Below are 20,621 nucleotides of genomic sequence, written 5' to 3'. Positions count from 1 at the left end.
TTTCTTTTAAGTAAGGTTTTCTAATTTATGGAATATGCCTTAGTGTTTCTACTTTTCTTCTTCTTATTTTGATCTTTTTGCTTTTTATCTTTTAGATTATTTTCCTATGATTTTCTCCGTTCTCCTTTTTAAAATTTGATACGTATTTTTTGTTTATTTTCTTGTTTTAGTGTCAAGATAACATTTGAAATGACTTCACCGATATTTGTGCTTTTAGTTTGAAATATTTCTTAATTAGATTTTTCAGCTCTCTTTTAAGAGAGTTTCTGTCCCCAGATATCATTCATTTATAGAAATGGTTCACTGTTGTGGGTGACCGTTTGGGACTGTATCCTAGATTTAAAGGTAACTTAGGGTAAGATTCTAAATATAGTACCAAAGATTTAGAATCAGAATACAGACTTCAATTATAAGCATGATCAGAACTCAATAATGTCAGAAACCCAAAGAATAATTCAGAGAACAAAATTTACAGACTGTAAAGCCCATTATCTATTAAATCATACTTAATTCTATGTGATTTCTCTACTTTGTGTAATTCTGCTATTTGTTTTCTAAGAAACTTAATCTCCTCTTATTCAAACCCCATCTGCTAAAAGATAAGAGCAGATGATTCATGCAGTTTATTCTTAAATTCTTTAAAAACCCAGTGCTACCATTTTGAAGGGCAGTCTGACAGTATATAACAGGAAGGTTGTAAAAATATTCAAATCCATTTTGCATTTATCCTGATGAATTAATCAGAGGTATATCCCAAGTTTTATGTACATTTGTTGCAACAATTTTTACAATATATGAAAACTTGAAACAGCTTTAGTGTCCAAAAGTGAGAGCTCAGTTTAATTTTAGGATACCCGCATAATTGAATACAATGCCTTTAAAAATGTTTCAGGTCAAAATAAATGTAAGACAGTTTTAAACAAAAATTTATTATGCACATAGAGAAAGAAAGAATTATACCAAAATGATAACAGGTATTTTCTTGTAGCATAAACATGGTTTTATAGTAATAATCATTTGTATCACTTATGTTTTCGCATGTTTTTAACAGACAACACTTTGAGTAGCTAGAGAAACTATGACTTGTGGTTCTTTCTGTTTTTACCCAGAACTAATAGTTCTGACATTTCAACTGTTTGCTTCCTTGATGTTTCATTAACAGACTGTAGGAGGCCAACCTTTGAAGTTATAAATAAGCAGTTTTACCTGTTCAAAATTTAGCCTCCTGCGCTCTAGCCTTTTAACCACCTGTCAGTGCATATTTATTCTGGCTGCTTTCTGTTAACCATTCCTTCTCTTGATTGGATGGAAGTGACTGTTTAATTTGAATGAGTGATGCCCATGTTTACGTTTCTCATACAACCAAAATGCTTTAGAACTGGAAGCAGATAAGAGCTAAGTCCTGAATCTGCATTTTATGAATAAGAAAAAGCAAAACAAACAAAAACTAAGGGAGACCTGGAGCCTTGTGGAAGGTAGTTGTGGCTGAGTCAGCCCCGGAAGCCCAAGCAGGCTCATTCCCATCCTCCCGCCTCACTCTGACTGAATGAATGATGTCGGGATATTAATGAGTTTAGGAAGAAAATATGTGCTTGGATTTAGTTACCTGTAGGTATTTACTAACATGCAAATGTATATACATGTTCCTGTGGGTTAGGTTGCTCAGTTGGTAGAAAGATGACAGGGAACGAGAGTCGTTTGCCAGGGAAAGCTAACATATAAAGGAAAATGGTTTTCCTTTTGTAGACTTGAGTCTTTATTGTTAACAGCCTGTCATCTTCAAAAGTGTATGGTTGGTCGTGTGGGGGGTGGGGCAAAGGGAGTGGACAGATGGACAGATGCAATGAGTAAAACCAGAGTCATTACCACCAGAAAAAAAAATCGAAATGCACGTGGGGATGGCATAATAGTAGCATTATTTTGCCACTACACAGAGGACAGAATGTTTTTAAAAGCGTGTACACATGTGCATTTAAGGGCTTGATTGTGGGTTTTTCACAAGGAAGAAAGCCTATATTTTTATCTGGAAACAACTGATGGGGAATTAGCATACTTTCTTTCAGAGGTACATAAATAGAGAATTACTGGGAACATTAACCAGTGATCTGGGAAATAATTTAGTCCCTAATGCCAGAAAGGTTTAGGGCTTTAATTAGAGGATGAGCTTAATTTTTTTTTTTTTGGATATTTTTATCAAATTTTATTGTCTCGTTTCTTTTTTTGTTTTTGACATTCAATATTATTTTATATTGGTTTCAGATGCACAGGGCAGTGGTTAGGCATTTATATAATTTATGAAGTGATCCCCCATAAATCTAGTATCCACCTGACACCATACCTAGTTTTTATAACATTATTGACTATATATTGTCTCTTATTTCTTTGGTAAGATATGTTTATCTATGTATATGGTAAGTCACACTAACTTAGATTCGTTGTTATACTGCATTTAAGATAAAAAAAAAATTAGTAGTCATTTTTCAGTATTTTTGTTATATATAAGAGAAGCCTGAGCTAAAAAAAAATACTGTCTTAGTCTGGTAATACAAGAAGTAATGACTTCTAGGGCCGGCCCGATGGCTCAGGCGGTTAGAGCTCCATGCTCCTAACTCCGAAGGCTGCCGGTTCGATTCCCACATGGGCCAGTGGGCTCTTCACCACAAGGTTGCCAGTTCAATTCCTCGAGTCCCGCAAGGGATGGTGGGCTCTGCCCCCTGCAACTAAGATTGAACATGGCACCTTGAGCTGAGCTGCCTCCCAGATGGCTCAGTTGTTGGTTGGAGCGCGGGCTCTCAACCACAAGGTTGCCAGTTCAATTCCTCGACTCCCGCAAGGGATGGTGGGCAACGCCCCCTGCAACTAAAATTGAACACGGCACCTTGAGCTGAGCTGCCGCTGAGCTCCCGGATGGCTCAGTTGGTTGGAGCCTGTCCTCTCAACCACAACGGTTGCCGGTTCGACTCCCGCAAGGGATGGTGGGCTGTGCCCCCTGCAACTAGCAACGGCAACTGGACTTGGAACTGAGCTGCGCCCTCCACAACTAAGACTGCAAGAACAACAACTTGAAGCTGAACAGAACCCTCCACAACTAAGACTGAAAGGACAACAATTTGACCATTGTTCCCCAATAAAATCCTGTTCCCCTTCCCCAATAAAATCTTTAAAAAAAAAAAAAAAAAAAAAAAAGAAGTAATGACTTCTAAATTAAGTAATTATTTAACTATGTCTTCAATTTGGGGGTCTAGCAGTATTTCTCGTATTAAAAGCAACTAACCAACCAACCAACCAACCAACATGTTGCTACTTATTCTTTTACTATTGTAATGTGGGCCTCTTAAGTTTTTTTTCCCTTGAATTAAAAAAAAGTTTTTTTTACTACTTTGCATCTATCATATGACATAGTAACTAAATGTAACTGAAAATAATACTTTATTGAGTGGGGAAGTTTAGTCATTTCACTACCCAATCACTTCCTTTTATTGCTCTGAGTGAGGTGTGGATTTGTTGCTGTGGGTGTATTCACATGTTTTTGTGATATATGCGTATTTATAGAGTTGGTAGCTCAAGTCTCTGGTCTTGGATATTTCTACCATTAATGGCCACAAGTTAATAACTTGCTGTTTTTTCAGGAACACATTGAGTGGCAACAGAAAACTTGACTAACGGTGGCTTAAAACTATTGGGATTTTTTTTTTCTCTTGTCAAAATAGTCCACAGGCTGGTAAGTTCAAAGTTAGTACCATGACTCAGGGACGTCATCAAAGACTTGGGTCCCTCTGGTCTTCCTACTCTGCCACAGGGCTTTTCTCCTTAGGATCAGATGTGACTGCTCTACGCTGAGCCTTGTGTCCTCATTCCAAGCAGAAGGAAGAAAGCGATGCCCCTATCAGGAAAGCAAAGCCTTTTCAAAAATCCACTCCAGAGTTACAATGTGTGAAAGAGGCTGTGAAGTCATTTTTTAAGTGGAGCACATTGCCATTGTAAACACAATCGGGGTTCCGCTGGTGAGTGAGAACAGGAAAGTAGATGCTGAGCAGTAGGCACCTTGCAATGTCTGCCACATCCCATGTGGACCCTTTGTTTCCATTCAGGTTTAATAGATGATTATTTCCCTCATTATAAGAGTATCAGCCAGCTATGTAAAAATTAAGTCACTATGCTCTTCCCTCCCTCAGAGGGCCTGTTATTCACATAATCGGTAAGATCTTCAAAGATCTGTATCTGCAGTTTCGAACCGTGGCCCAATATTCTAACTGCTTGCAGGATAGTTCCACTTGGAAATTTGCTGATTAGTTGAAATACAGTTATGTTCAAAGCTAAGTATAATTATCTTCAGTATGTTTATTTCACTCAAGGTTGTCTGCATTTTCCCAAGCTAGAAACGTAGAAGAATCCTAACTTTTTTTTTTTTAATTGGGGAATATTGGGGAACAGTGTGCTTTTCCAGGGCCCGTCAGCTCCAAGTCGTTGTCCTTCAATCTAGCCGGGGAGGGTGTAGCTCAGCTCCAAGTCCAGTCGCCGTTCCCAATCCTAGTTGCAGGGGGTGCCGCCTACCATCCCACATGGGACTCAAACCGACAACCCTGTTGTCAAGAGCCCACACCCTAACCAACTGAGCCATCTAGCTGCCCTGAATCCTAACTTTTTAAATTCCTGTATTCCCTAATCTAGCTTACCATCAACTGCAGTTTCCTGCGTTGAAATGTCTTGGACTTGACCCTGCTCCAATACTGTCACTACTGTAATCCAGACTCTCACTTCTTCGTTTATTTATTATTTACAAGTTTTTGTAGCTGATGTCTCCAATCCTATTCCTCTCCTGTTCGTTCTGCCAGTCATTAACAGTCTAATTTTCTTTCAGTCTAATTTTCTTGAAACCTAGCTTTCTAAATATTTCTTCCCTACTTAACGGCTTGTAAACGAATCCAAATTGCTTTCCTCATTTAAAGTTTTCATTCATAACTTGCTTTTCTTATTTAATCTTTATTTACCTTTATTTTTCAATATAAATAGTTTATCCTAGAATGTTCTCTTCAATGCGCTGTTTCCTGCTTATTATGATCAGTAACAGATACACTCTGTCATAGAGACTTTTCTCGATCTCTTTGCCAGATGGTCCCCAAACACCCATTCCCATCCTGTGTTGACCTCATCATTCTAAATCCTATCTTTCAAGGCCTATCCTCTAAATTCCTTTTTTGACGTTCCTGCCCATGTGTTTTGGTATCTATTCTAAACTGTATTTTGAAGAAGTGTGATATAATGGAATTTTAAACCCAGATAAGTGTGGGTTTAAAATTTGATATAGACACTAACTTTTTTACCTTAAGCAAGTTAACCTTAGTGAGTTTCCTTAGCTATAAATTTTAAAAAATTATGTGCATACACATGTGTGCACAGACACATACACATCTTTTTCTGAAAGTAAAATGAGGTAATGTTTAGTAAAATATAGTAGCACTTAGTATTTAGGGATTGTTGCGTGAAAACAGAAACTTAAAATAATAGTATCTTATACAATGATGAAGTTTATTTTCCTCTTATGTAAAAGAAGTCGAGGAGTAGGTAGTTTAGGGCTGATATGGTAGCTGCATGTTCATCTGGGACCCAGGCCTTTTCTGCGATTGTAGTGAATAATTTGTACGTCAAAATTTAGATTACCATGTGGTCCAAGGTGCTGCCAGGGCTCCAGCCATCATAGCTGTATTCCAGACAGCAAAAGCAGGAAGGAAAAAAGTGTCTACTTTCTAGCTTAGTCAGCTTTCTTTAACCAGCCTTCCAGGAAGTCCCTCACAGCCCTTGTGATTATAGTCTCATTGGCCAGCACTTAGTCATATGACCACAACTTACTACAAGGAGGCTGTGAAGTTTAATCTCTTGGTTGAGTACACCACTGCACAAAATAAAATTAATTGTTCTATTACTAAAGAAGAAGGAGATAAGAATATTGGGTGGCTGCAGTCAGACTCAGCTATAGTTACCTATTGTGATGCCTGGCAAATGATGAGGCTTGACAAATATATCTTTATGCCTCTCTTCTTGCTGTTCTTTTGAAAGTGAGCTTAGCACTTAATTCTTCTCGTTTCATTTTTAACTTATTTTTCCAGCTACATTGAAAGTTTCTTGGGGGATAAGAACCAGAACCATGTATCATACTTCTTTGCTATGTTTCAAAACACCTAGTAGAGTGCTTGGTACTTGGACCTCGTAATAAGAATTTGGGATGCCCAGTATTGGTTAATTAATTGATTTTACTTTCCACTAGGACCACACGTCTGGTAGCCTTTTGTTGGATATTTCCCACCTATATGGGTATTTAATAGTTTTCCTTTAGCTACAAACTAGCAGCTGACGCGAGAGGATATACTGATGATTTTTATTCTGTTGATAATCTCCTGTTTTCTAATGCCTTAAAAGTTACCCTGTGGAGTCTGTAATCTAACATTTTATCTTTCTTTGATTAATGTATTTTGAATGTTTTTTTCCCTACATCTAGTGCCTTTGGATAGCTTCCCCAAACTGAACCTAAAGAGTAATGCATATTTATGTACATTTATGTAATGTACATTACATAAATCTATTACATATGTACCTCTTAATATACCTGTTCATTATGAGTATATAAAATATGACTTTTCAAAATGCTATGTTTGGAAAGGCCTCAGGAAATGATTTTTTTGTATGTGCATATTTAACTCACCAATTTGTTGGTAAGGAAGCTCAGTAGTTTGAAATGAAGCTTAAGTCATGTTTCTTTGTCAAGTTGTTTTTGAGCTCCTAGTTCTTTTTCTCTCCAAAAACAACTAGGATGAGAAAAGAGGAATAAGTAACTGGAGACAGGAAACTCTCTCCATTTAGATAAAGAAATAGTAGTAGTATTGGAGACTTTTTTCCCATCTGCTTGGGTCAGATTTTATGTAAAAATCAGGTCTTCCAGTGTCAAAATATCTTGTGATAGAAGAATTTATATGAGTTCTTTTTATTCTGCTTGGACTCACTAGATGGAGTATTTTAAACATACTGCGTGCTTTCTCCCAATTGATTGCTTCATGGGAATATATTAACATCATTAGTACATGAATATACAAATATAATACAATTTCTTTCATACCCCATCACCAATATGCTAATATAGTCATACACTCAAATATGCATGTGTCTTATATAAACACACACACGCATACTCTCTCTCTCTATATATAAAGAGATAAAGATATGCTGCTACAAATTCTTCTTGGAACAAACTGATATATAAATAAAAAAAAAGTTATACATCATCCAGTATGTACACTCAAAAAGAGTAGGCAGGTAGACATACATGAGTGGTTATTTGATTTGATGTTTAGGTAGAATATTAAGTGGGTGGGGGAGAGGGGCCGCATCAACTAAGGAACCACACAATGTTAATACTAAGAATGAGAATATATGTTAACTAGAAATCGTGATAACTTTATGGTACTTTTTAATGATACTTTTTGACTGGTATGCAAATGACATAGAGCCATTTATAAAGAGTTGATATTTCTTTGTAGTTTGACTTTATTTGGTTTTGTTCTCATAGATGTTTTCTCCCAGATGTCAGATTCCAATGGCTTAATGATATTTAGCAAGTTTGACCAGTTTCTGAAGGAAGTTCTGAAGCTCCCAACAGCTGTCTTTGAAGGGCCATCTTTTGGTTACACAGAGCACTCAGTCCGCACCTGTTTTCCACAGCAGGTAAGGACAGTGTTACAGAATCTAGGACTAGAAGAGCACTCATCCACCTTTCCACCTTTTGTCAGATTTCACCAAATTGATTCAGGCTAGAGCTACAGATCCTGAGTAGGGGAGCAAACAGAGCTTTAAGTCTGGGGTAGAGGTGGGAGGGGGTTAAAAGAGGGGGGATAAACAAATTCACCTGATAACTCTTTTGAGGGGGTGGAAGGGAGTCTTTTCTGAAAAAATGGTAGCATTTGAACTATTTTAAATTACTAAAAACGTAAAGAAAAATGTTCAAGATGAAGTGTTTGTGTTGTTGTACCAGTCGTATTATGACCGTCCCTGAGATCTTTAAACCATGAAATACAGGAATTTTGATATAAAGCTCTGTACGGTACTGGATCATTGTTTCCTGAGCACTGAAGACAAGCAATACTGTACAGCTCCTAACTGCCAGCCCCAAATCCCTCGAGGGTACATTACCATTTTCATATCAAAGAAAGATAGATTTGGTCTCCTCATTATTTGTGGGTGTCCTTTTGTGGCCCTTCCCTATAGGTTGCTGTGAGTGTATTCCTAAGATCTTAACTGTGCCTCAAAAGACTCACAACAGAGTGGACACTGGCTGTAGCATCCATTTTTTTCCAGTAGAGATGAGATGCCACACTTGGAAGAAGTTCTGGAAAGCAAGGAATTAAAAAAAAAAATCTGTGTTCAAACTAATGGGTGAAGGATTAATGGAAATAGGCTGTTGACATAGTCTGAATGTATCTCCTCATAAAATATTTATTAATTACAAACTAACCCAAAATAAGGGATGTGGATTTATGTAGCTTAGTAGTTTTAAAAACAACAAAATTTAAAAGCATAAGTTAATTCAACAGAACACATTACTACAATAGCTAAAATTCAATTGCTCTCATCAGATATTGGCGAAGATTTGGAACAACCAGAACTCTCCTACAAGCCACTTTGGAAGAAGCCCTGGTATTTTATTTTAAACCTAAACAGATACCTGCTCTTGACCTAGCTATTCTACTAAGTTTTTTCACATGTGAAATAAAAACTTACGTCCACAGAAAGACTCTTACAAGAATGCTTTTATCGGCTTCAGAAGCATCCGAGGTGTCCATAATGATAAAACTAGAATTTAATGATAGAAAAATTATAGTTGTAAATTTGTGGTTGTGATTATTATCTGAATAAAGCACCTCAAGCTGAATCTTTTGGTGGGTAGTCCGGAAATAATAAGAGTCTTCAGTGTTTATAAACTAATAAACTGACTTTAGAGACATAAACATTATTAAAAACAAGCAGTGAATATATTTAAATTTCTCCCCAGTTTTTCCAAACTTCAGAGTTTGGGGGTATGTTGTATTTCTCCTTAGAAAGATGATTGCTCTTTGTTTTATTATTTATTTTCTAGGTTCATATTGACTTTAGTTTGAAGAGTTCAGTCCACCCTGCAGAGGACTTTAAATTTGATCCGATCGTTATGGAAGGGAAGCCTGAATAAGTAGAGCACAGAGTGCGGGAAGAGAGTGAGATAAGAAAGTAGACGCAGTCTTGCAATGAATGTTGCAGGAGATACTGTTGCTGGCATGTCATTGGACACTGCGCCCCACTCTCCTTGATTCATAGGGGAGGTGGAAGTGGGTAGAGATGGGATTACATTATTGTTGGTGGATTTTCACAAGAGCAAGAATATTTCATGTCTGGAGATGGCCTTTGATTATACTTTGACCAGTATATCCTTTTCCATTCTGTGCCAGAATGCTTCCCCTCCCCCCCACACACACACTGTATCTTTGAAATGAGACATTTTCTGAATGTTTTGACTGTTTTCCTGGACATTGACTAAAGTTTGGCAAGAATTGCCTGGCACATAAATATGTGTATATGTGTACGTCATAGTATTCTGATTAAGCAGATTTTGTAGTCCTTGGTAGCAACCCCTCATTACCAGTATAATCTATCTAGTGTGGGTGATTACCATGTTTCATTGATTTCAAGACTTTTTTCACACCTTAACATCACTGATACCAAGATACCTCATATATCCCATGGCATCTTACAATTGCAGTTGTCTAGGCAGTGGTTATGATGTGTTGTCATTTCCTGTGGATGTATAAACTTGGTCATAGCTGTTCTTATCACTTCAGCTAAATCATGTCCACTTTTGGTACTGCATGTGTTATTTCAAATGTCCTCAGAGTACACTCTGATTCGGCATTGAACAAAAAGTTATTGTAAGCACAGAAAGCCATGGACACACACAGCAGAAGGGAATAAATTTGATATCAGTGAGATCAATATTCTTCGTTGGATGAATTGCTTACTTTCTACAAAGCAACAACTAGGTGCTTTACTGAGGCTTTTCTTTTTCTTTTTAAGAAAGATATCCATAAATAGATGGTGCTATATTATCTTTTTATTACTGAGATATGACCAAAATAATTTATTGTCAGAAATGAAGGTTGACGAAATTGCCAAATCCTTCTGAATAGGTGAAAGATATTTCAGTTCATCGAGAGGTTGGTGTGACTGATTTACATGTCATGAAGGATTATAGTTAATTAAGTCCTTGAGTTAGTTTAATTGGCTGAGTATTTTTCTTTCTTAGTGGTAGAAAATAATGGCACATCTTACAAGTGATGGTGTCTTAGATTGGATGAAATACAGCATATAAAATGGATTTTGTAATGATCAGGTATATCGTAATGAGGCCTGTATCACTGGCATTAATTAGATGGAACAAAACTGTAGAGACCTGGAAGTGAGATTTTGTTCTTATTGGGCCTCTGGAGGAGAGTGTCTTAGCAAGTGATTCCTTAGATAGAAATGACGAGTGGCTCCAATATTGTTTTCTTTTTTTAAAAAAGGTTTTGTGAGGTAGCAATGCTTACTGTATACATGCTACAGGAAAAGTACACCCCCCTCAGCTATTACTCACGAGCTGAAAACACATTCTGTTGTGTCCAGTCCTGGTTCCCCGTCCCGTGGGCAAGGCTGAATCCTGCGGGACACGGAGTGTTAGGGACTGTTGGCCCAGCTCCTCTGGTTCTCACTGGTGGCACTCCCATTCCGGATGTCTGCTACCCCTCCTGCCCTAGAGCCTTATAGTTTACTAGTCTTCAGGTAAAGCAGCAAAATTCTTCGCCAAAAAACTGAAGACCTTGTTCTCCTAGTCACTTTACTTAGTAGCCTAATGGCAGCCTACAGGAGAGGAAGATGCCTGCTCACATACTGCTTTTGTTTTATTGTTCCTTTTAATCATAAGCAAATTTGGGTTGTCATCATTTTAAAATACAGCTCTGTTGATGTCCCTATTTTTCTTAAAAAATCGTTTCCTGATTCCTGTTGCCTACTGGATAGGGCTTCTAGCATGACCCCATAGTGATTATCCATCTAACCCCAGCCGAGCTATTCCCCCGCATTCCCGATTGATATTACCACAGTGCCACAGGAGCTGGACCATTTTACATCCCCACCAGTGATACATAAGGGCATCTATTTCTCCACAGTCTTGCCAACAGCATATGTTCTTACATTTATGAATTTTTGCCAATCTGATAGATGAGAAATGTTATCTCAGTATAGTTTTGATTTGCATTTCTTTTGTGTTGAGTAACGTGCATTTTGAGTGAGCAAAAGTAGCATACTTCTTTGTTTGTGCAGTTAGCGCTCACTGAAATGCATCTAAGCCCTGACTCTCTCTCTCTCCTCCAACAGGCTTCATATTTCAAATCCCAGCTAAAATATCTTTGATGCTCTTCTTTGATGCTTTGCCTCATTCAATGTAGGTTTAATTTGTTCCCTCTTCTGCAGTCCCATGGCATGTTACATCCAGCTCACTATGCCCTGGAGGGATGCACCTTGGTCTCCTTCAACTTGATGTTTATGTCCCCTTGATAACTGTGTCTGGAGAATGATTGATGCTGACTAGGTATTTGTTGGATTAATTGAATAATGATTTTAAATCAAATAGGCATGAGAAAGTGTCTTTGACTTGAATTCTGATGGAAAGCTTATGCATGTACTTGCAAGTTGTTGTTTTCATTGATATTATTCCATGATTTTCTCAAATGAAACGATCTTTCCAATGAGGAAAATGAAGCATTTCAGAATTTTTGAGGAGTTTTTCCAATCTTTCTTTTAGCTATAATAAATAAAAATACCTCTTGCAAAAAGCACAGCGACATATTATTTTTTCATTTAAAAGTACTCTAATTTTCAAAGTCCAAAATAAATCTGCGATGTGGACAAATTCAGCATCTAATAATAATTTAAAGGCTGACCCATGGCACTGGTCCTATAAAGAGTTAATGTATGTTTGCCCTGGTCAGGTAAAATATTTCTATAACTACACAAAAAGTTTGCATGAAAACATTTTTATTTGAAAGTTTTAAAAAATGTTGTTTTCCATTCTGTTAGCTAAATGACATATATTGTTTAACTGATTACCAAGTAAGTGATAGGGCAATGGATAAGAAATATTTACCTCTTGCCCATAAGAGAATTGGAGTTTGTTATTTTTTTAATAATTTTGTTTTTTAAAGATTTTATTGGGGAAGGGGAACAGGACTTTATTGGGGAACAGTGTGTACTTCCAGGACTTTTTTTCCAAGTCAAGTTGTCCTTTCAATCTTAGTTGTGGAGGGTGCTGTTCAGATTCAAGTTGTTGTCCTTTCAGTCTTAGTTGTGGAGGGCGAAGCTCAGCTCCAGCTCCAGTTGCCGTTGCTAGTTGCAGGGGGCGCAGCCCACCATCCCTTGCGGGACTCCAGGAATCGAACTGGCAATCTGTGGTTGAGAGCCCACTGGCCCATGTGAGAATCGAACCGGCAGCCTTCGGAGTTAGGAGCATGGAGCTCCAACCGCCTAAGCCACCGGGCCGGCCCCGGGAATTGGAGTTTTTAATGGAAATAATGAGATTGGAAATTGCAACTATGATGATCTAATGTTAAATTATTTTATTTGTGTTCTCATGTTAGTTTAGTGATACTCGATTTCTCATTTTTGAGAGATGGTTCCTCCTCTTTTAAAACAGGAAAGATATAGCCATCTTTGGAAAGAGGGAAGTGAGAATGGCATCTAGAGTAATAAATTGTCAATACTGAGGATTAGAATGACAAAGGGTGTGTAGGTAGGTAACAAACGCTTTTCTAAGGAAAAAAATGTGAGAGTGCGTACATACAAAGATAGAAACAGCTTCAGTGTTTGAGGAAGGCAAAAATGGCGTTTTTGCTCAGTGGATCAGGCAGCTGTTAAAATGATTAGACATGAAGACCTTATAGCAAAACAGTAAAATATTTAATAAAATGTTAAGTGAAAAAACAGATTATGTATTTTTATCTACCCTATGCACATAATTACATGTAGACACATATACGTTTAGAGGAAAATACAGAAAAATGAGAATTGTGGGAATTTACATTATTCGCAATTTTATTACAGTTTTGTTATAAATACTGTGTTATAAAAATAAGGAGAAATGCAAAGAATGCGTTCAATTCGAGCAAAAATAGAATAAAAAGGGAGAAAAAAGAGCCAATCTATCTTTCACAGTTATTTAATAAGTCACAGAGTTTTGTGAGCTGGCCACAGTTCTTCAACTTTTTGGTCTTAGGACCTCATTACAATAAAAAGTATTGAGGACCCCAAAGAGGTTTTGTTTATGTGGATTATATCTATCAGTAATTCCATATTAAAAATTAAAATTGATAAATTAAAATTTATTTTTAAATCATTAAAAAAATGATAAACCGATTACATGTTAACATACTATATTTTAATGAAAATAACTATTGTAAAACAAAAAAATGAGAATGCCATTGTTTTATATTTTTGCAACTCTCTAAGATTTGGTTCAGTCAAAGGCAGCTAGATTCTCATATCTTCTTATCTATTCATTCTGTTGTGATATTTTGGTTTGATTAAAGTATAAGAAGAATATCCAGCCTTACACAGCTATATAGTTGGAAAAGAGAGGGAGTATTTTAATAACTTTTTCAGATAATTGTGGATATTCCACGTTGCCTCTGGAATACCCCACTGTACACTCATGAGAGAATGAGATTGCAAAAGTCAGTAATGTCTTAGTATTATTCTGAAAAATTAGTTTTGGCCTCATGGACTCCCTAAAAATGTTTTAGGGACCTTCCAGGGAGGGCCTCTGACCACAGTTCCAGAACCATTGCTCTAGCCCTTAAAAGATGAGAAAACTGAAACCAGAACGTTAAGTGATTTTCCCTGAATCACATGGCTAATGGAAAACAGAGCACTGGGACACAGTTCTGGTTTCATTTCTCATGCTTTTGGAAAACTTCAAATTACAGTATGACCTGAGCACAACTTTTGGATACTGATCCTGAACGAACTTATGAGGGTCTTCTGAGGTATCAAATATAATTGTTCCTTTTCATCTTGAATATTAAACAAAGAAAAATACCTCCATGATGGGAGAATCAAAACTTTTTAGAGAAAGGAGCATTAGGATCATAAGTGGATTTGTAAAAAAGCAATTTTTAACAAATAGAAGATAAAGAAAATATTGAACACTAAATTTATAATAAATAATATGCTACATCTAATTTTTGTTTACTACCTCTTACTAGATAAAGAGCTTCCTAGCATCTTCTTTGTCAGTAATTTGAAATAGACACTCCTAATTTCATTTTGATTTGTTGCAGTTATTTATCTATCTATCATAAGAGGCATTTATCCATCTATTGTAAGAGGCATTTTCCGTGTCTGGACTTCCATTCAAAAGTTCGGTGACTTTCTGGCTTTGTTTTTAATATTGTTCATTTATTCCTCCCAGATTCCACTGAGGTTTCAGAAACATTAGTGACATAGATGTCTGAGATGGAAAACACTTTGGAAAACTTGAACCTCTTTGATTAGCCATTTCTCAAGCGTCACCACAAATGCACAGCGGTATACAAAGGGCCTTCGGATGATGACATCATACTGTTATCATTGTCTTGCGTATATCTCAGAACTTGCTTCCCTCTCCCCATCTGGCCAGTTCGTGCTGGCCTACAGTGTCAGTCCTGGACCTGAGACTTTCCTTCATATTTCTTCATCTTTTTCAGGTTTTTATTGCGAAAAGCCTCTTTCTTGCTCTGCCATCTATTTTACCTCCCTTTTTTCTTCCCTATTTACCAGTTTCTCCTTTTAAAGATTATTCTCAATGAGAATGACTTCCAGTTTATATATCCTGGAATCAGGAGTTGCACAGTTGCCAAAAAGATACACAGAAGTTAGTCTGTGTCGTGTGGTTTCATGTTTGCGTGGTGGGACCATTGTTGGAAGGTAGTGTGATGGATCACTTGGAAATCCTGGAGGCTGCCATGCTCCTGGTGAAACACCACACTGCCTTGCTTCCAATTTGTGTTGAATATGTTTGTGGTAAAATGGAAGTTGCTTTATAATCAACTGGCAAAATCTTTAGGTCAACTCTAACCAATTTTACCTTTTCTACTTTTTTCCCCCTGAAATAAATATTTTAAAGTTTTTATGGGGAAACACATATTTTTATGCCCTTGTTTTTCACTTCAAGTAAAATGGTGGGCTTGAGAACACAGGTGCTTGGGAGAGAGTGAGTTGAAATTCCGGGTGCCTTTGAGCTTCACCCTACCCCCAATACTCAGTGTCTCCCCCACCCCACACTTTGAATGGTGGGACCAGAGCTTGGAAGAGGCCTACTTATTGTGCAGTGCATTTCCTATTCTCCTGTGTTTGCCTTTCTGTTTGTTCTTCTTTTGGAATAAAGTTCGAGGTGGGGATCTAGATAGCCAGGTTACAGTTATAGAACTCTTACATCTAGTTGTATGGCACTGCTTTTTTCTCCTCTTTTCTTTTGTATCTGGAAAGGTGCTTTGTGGGTTAGAAGAAATACAAAGAAAATTCATTAGCTTGGAATATTGTTGAGAATCTGTTCTATGTACATCATATGACTGTTTTCTCTAGACTGTTTTCTAATTTTCTATGTCCACATGGGATGGAAGTATATTCATGTTTCCCATACAGTGGAAGTTTACTATATATTTATTTAATATATTTTGTTTTAAAGGTAGAACAGAGAAATGCAGTCCTGCTAGGGAGATGGTAAAATGGAGGGAGTACCGTGATAGACATTTGGATATTTAGGTTCTAATCTCATCTTTATAACTATCTCTGTGATTTGGGCAAATTATTTTGCCACTCTGAGCTTCAGTTTTGTCTTCTGTAAATGAGAAAGTTTTTAAATGATTTCTAAGAGTGTTTATCTCTCACGTTAGTATTTATTCAACAACTACTTATTAAATACCTGCTGTGTGCCCCGCACCGTTATGAATGAATGCTGGAAATATGGTAGACAACCAGACAGCCATAGTTCCTGTTCTCGTTGATGTTGTTTTATAATTAGGTGTGGGCTGGGTGCTCCCCCACTGGATAGCAGGAACAGTAATTTGAAGGACACCTGAGTTCTCGTCCTGCCCTTTGTCTGATTTGGACAAAACCATTACAAGTCATTTAAATGATTTGTTCCTTTATTTCCTCATCTGCAAAATGAAGATAGTACTACCTAACCTACTTACCTTATGCAATAATTTTAAAACTCACATAAAATAATGTAAGTGGAAGTGCATTTGAAAAGAGTGGTAGTGTGTAGTAGTATAGTGTAGTGGTGTCTGTCATAATGTAAAGCATTTTATTTTGCTATAAAATTCCACACCTAATTCATTATAACTTGTTTGGGAGAATCCTAAATTAACGTAATCTTAGAGTTCAGAGATACTTGAAAAGTATGCAATGTATTTGTTTTTCTTCTCTTTACAGAAAAAGATAATGCTAAATACGTTTTTAGACACGATGATGGCCGATCCTCCTCCTCAGTGCCTTGTCTGGCTGCCTCTCATGCACAGGCTTGCCCATGTTGAGAATGGTAAGCAGAACTTACGCTATAGGAAGTATAGAACTAATGGTATTTGTAACGCCCTTAGCTATTGTCATTGACAGTTATAATTGACATTTGTTGACACTTGGTCATTTGAATTTGTGATTTTAGCTTTCAAAAGAATATTTATTGCTCAAAAAAACAAAAAAGAGGTGTGTGTGTGGGGGGCTTTTTACCAAGAAGTAGTAATGTAGGGTTATAAAACTTTGTGGTTCAAACTCTTGGCTTCCCGCCCCACCCCCTGCCCCGAGGTTCCAGGTGGTTGTTTCCAGCTCGAGCCCACCTGACTTAGCCATGGCTTCCTTTTTTCCTTTAATTTATAGAAATCGTAGATCTAAACACTTGGCTGTATGCAATGTCCATCACTAAAACTATATTTTGGAATCATTTAAAGGAAAATAGCTAAGATAGAATTTAGTCCTGTTTTTCACATTTCTTCAGTTTTTTCCTTGACTATTTAATCTTGAATTACTCTCAGTATTTGAGTATCCTTTTCAGTAATTTCACTTAAATCTTTGTTTCACTTGGAATTGAAATGGTTCTTACCTCTTAGTATCTTCTTAATTTTTTCTGCTGTTACTATCGGTTTATCTCCTTGTTCAGGTTGTTTGAGTTTATGAAAGGAAAGGCTGTGGTTTTTCTGTGTAACCTCCCATCTCTCAAGGCTCTCGTCTTTCGCTGCCGCTGCACACACGAGAACCAGCAGTTGCTGAGAGGCACTGAAGAGCAGTCCTCTTCCCTCTTCCCTTTGTGAGAGCAAAATACACTCCCGTACTCTCTTCATTTTCTCCTCCTAGCCATACTTTTTCAAACTTCTCAGTCTTTTGCCCAACTCTGGCTTTTGTTCACAAGTACCTTACAATCAAGATTATTTTCTTAAAGGTTCAGAATCTCTTGTCTAGACCAAAACAGCTACATCTTTTAACAGGATTTTTGGACAGAGGTTTATATTGTTAAATTATTATAGTACTGTTAGTTCTAATGAGGGCAACTTTTATAGTCTTAAATGTTTTAGTAGTTTCATATCTAATTCATTTTCATAAAATCATTTTGATCTGCTCTACCAAGTAGAGAAAATCTTGTTTGTCAGGATGTATTGTTCAGATGAACATTTTCGTGACCTTGTATTTCGTGTGTTAGTTACTGATTACATTCTTATGTGGTTAGTGATATCATTTTTCTCAGAGGCAGAGAAATATTATGAAATCATTGAAACATCTAGAAATAAAATATGTTACCTATCATACTAACAGTTATCTATATATCTTAATTTTTATGGCAGGAAACAAATTCTAAAGTTACGGTATTTCTAGGTTTTTTTGGTTTGTTTTTTGGACCCTTTGTATGAAATTCATCACTTGAATTGTATTGGTATTACTATTTATAAGGGCAAATATTCATTTGCTTAAGCAAAAGTTGTGCTTTGTGTACTGCTTACTGATCCAAGTGTATGGTGTATAAGAAGATAACTACCACATTATATACTCTTCCCCCAAAAAGAAAATAACTTTTACCAAAACCTAATCTTGTTTATAATTGAGCCAGCACACTTGTCGATTCTTTTCTCTTTGTTTCTCTGCATTTTCCACCTGGTCACACATTCCACTGACTAATGTAAGCTCTGGCTCTTTGCTGATTTAGAAGAGAAGAAAAATCGCATAACACACGTTCAACTAGAATTATCAGAATTATTTAATTACTTAAAATTAATGTACATGTATTATTAAATATTAATGCCAATATAAATTTTCAACTTATTATGAAAAATTATAATGGTTGGCTGCATTGTTAGTTCCAGAGTGATTTGGGAGTATGTTCTGTGATGGAAGTCTGTGAGGTTGTGTAGTTTTAATTTGGAGCACAGACTCTTATTAGCACTTTCATGAGTCCTTAGGAATTTTTTGATGACAAAAGCTTGAATTTCTTAGAGGAAATATGTCCTTTTGATTTCCCGTCTCTATTTTACTTTTCTTTTCGTCTGTAGTGATCTTGTTATAATATTGTTTTCCTCACCTAGCGCTCAATTTTACTTGTTTGTTTGTGTTTTTGAGTCTTGAGTCTCTAGTTAATATACATTTTTGGAAGCAGGACTAAAAATCTTCTTAATTGAAGTAAGACTAGCTTTGTATACACAGTGCTAGAAAGAGTCCTTCAGATGAAGATTTGAATACTGTTCCTGTTGACTTCCATTTCTTGTGTTCATAATTGAATTGCCAGAGGGAACAACTATGCTACCAACACTTAAAAGTATAAATAACAATCTACAATACACAGGTGTGCATTGCCTTCTTCTTACTCAGTGAACTAGACTTTCAGGCTATTAGAGAATTCCAGTAATCTCTATGAATCCTGACTGCCACCTGGCAGTTTTTTATAAGGTAAGAAGCTGTGTGAGGTCGCACACAGCTTTGGAAAGGCAGGTCACTGAGTTTCCCTTCCTCCAAATCATTGTCCCTTCATTGGTCTGAAGTACTTTATTTTATGCTGTTACTTAGAGCTCTTGCCTAAAACTACTATTTTAATATATCTAACTTTATTTTTTACCAGTTACCATTGATGTTCAGGTCTGTGGTAGTATTTAATTCAGCAAACGTATGCAGGCCAAGGTACTGTGTAAAATACCATTTGCAGGTAACAGAGGTGCATAGTTCATCGTCCTGGCTCTCACAGATTTTATGTTAGTCAGGTAAACAAATATACATACAACTAACACTGATACATCTCTTTAAAAAGCACTAAGCAGTAGGTTTCAAAAAGAAATTTTGGAGTGAAGTCTTTTCTCGCCTCCTTACCTGTGTCTTACCTAAATTTTGAGAAACGTGAGTTTCATTTTAAAGAAAAGAAATTAACTGTTTTCTAAGGTGGGTTGGAGTGTAGTATTCTAAGTTGACAATATGTTATTCTAATTTATTTTCTTTCCCTTTTATTGTAGTAAGTGGCTGGTTAAATTAGCTAAGTAGGAGACAATTTAGAATCTAGTTCTAATTTTGTTTTTACCTTGGCTTTTTAATATTAGATTTGGTTTTCCACTGTATTGATATATTCGTAAATGAAAATGATTTTTTTCTCCTTGTCCTTCCCCTTCTCCCCTGCCCTTCACTCTGCCCTGTTTTCTGTTCCTTCTCCAAGTCTTCCATCCTGTGGAGTGTTCCTATTGCCGGTGTGAGAGTATGATGGGTTTCCGGTACCGATGCCAGCAGTGCCACAACTACCAGCTCTGCCAAAATTGCTTTTGGCGTGGCCATGCCAGTGGCCCTCACAGCAACCAACATCAGATGAAGGAGCATTCCTCTTGGGTAACTTTTTTGTGTTTCAGTCTGTGTCCCCAACTGTTAATCTGTTTCATCAGTAACAGCACTTGGGCCTGTTTCCGGGTAGAGGCCTACAAATAAGGATGTGGTGTCATAAAATCTTACTACTGACATTTCGGGTTGCACATATGTTGGCTTCATCACTTGATTTTTAAAAGCAGAATTTTTAAAGTTCCGGGAGATGGAGCTATTATTCCATTTGTCATGGTCCTTCTTTATTTAGTAAAATGGAATGTTCCAATGCTCCCTTTCCAAAGTGAAACGTAAATTTCTTTTTATTTTACAATTGTACAAGGTATCCCTCCAAATGCTTGCTTCTTTTTTTCAAGCAAATTTTCTTCATGTTTATAAGGTTTAAATGTTGCAAAGAAAGCCATATGAAATAAAAGAGTTAAATTTTTGCCTCTCTAAGGTTGGGGAAAATACTGTATTTTATAATTGCCACATTGGTGTGTCTTTACTTTCAAAGTCTTTTAAATAACAATATTTAGGTGGGTCCATGTCTGCTTTTTGTGTGGTGTTTATAAGTCATGCAGCAAGCTTAGCAGAAATCATTTTTCTTCCCTTTTTGCAATTTCCATAGTTTTTAAAAATGCCACACTTTTATTTCCAATAAGTTGTTATATCCTTATTTAAAACCTTTCCTCTAGTTTTCATTGATTGGTTCATTG

The 20,621-nt window shown here is 36.7% G+C and overlaps 1 protein-coding gene across 20 annotated transcripts in view; it reads left to right on the top strand.

Moving 5' to 3' along the window:
• DTNB (dystrobrevin beta) overlaps positions 1-20,621 on the top strand; it is a 185,576-nt gene that overhangs the window by 45,055 nt on the left and 119,900 nt on the right. For 18 of the 20 annotated variants that reach the window (XM_074331782.1, XM_074331786.1, XM_074331781.1 and 15 more), the window contains 3 exons: positions 7,562-7,716; positions 16,522-16,627; positions 19,769-19,935. In XM_074331782.1, coding sequence (XP_074187883.1) covers positions 7,562-7,716; positions 16,522-16,627; positions 19,769-19,935 — 428 coding nt within the window. The remainder of the gene's footprint in view (positions 1-7,561; positions 7,717-16,521; positions 16,628-19,768; positions 19,936-20,621) is intronic. The other 2 variants (XM_074331790.1, XM_074331789.1) reach the window with 1 other exon arrangement.

Source organism: Rhinolophus sinicus, linkage group LG05, assembly GCF_036562045.2.
Source record: "Rhinolophus sinicus isolate RSC01 linkage group LG05, ASM3656204v1, whole genome shotgun sequence".
Classification (NCBI taxonomy): Eukaryota; Metazoa; Chordata; class Mammalia; order Chiroptera; family Rhinolophidae; genus Rhinolophus; species Rhinolophus sinicus.
This window is presented reverse-complemented; position numbering and strand designations above follow the sequence as displayed.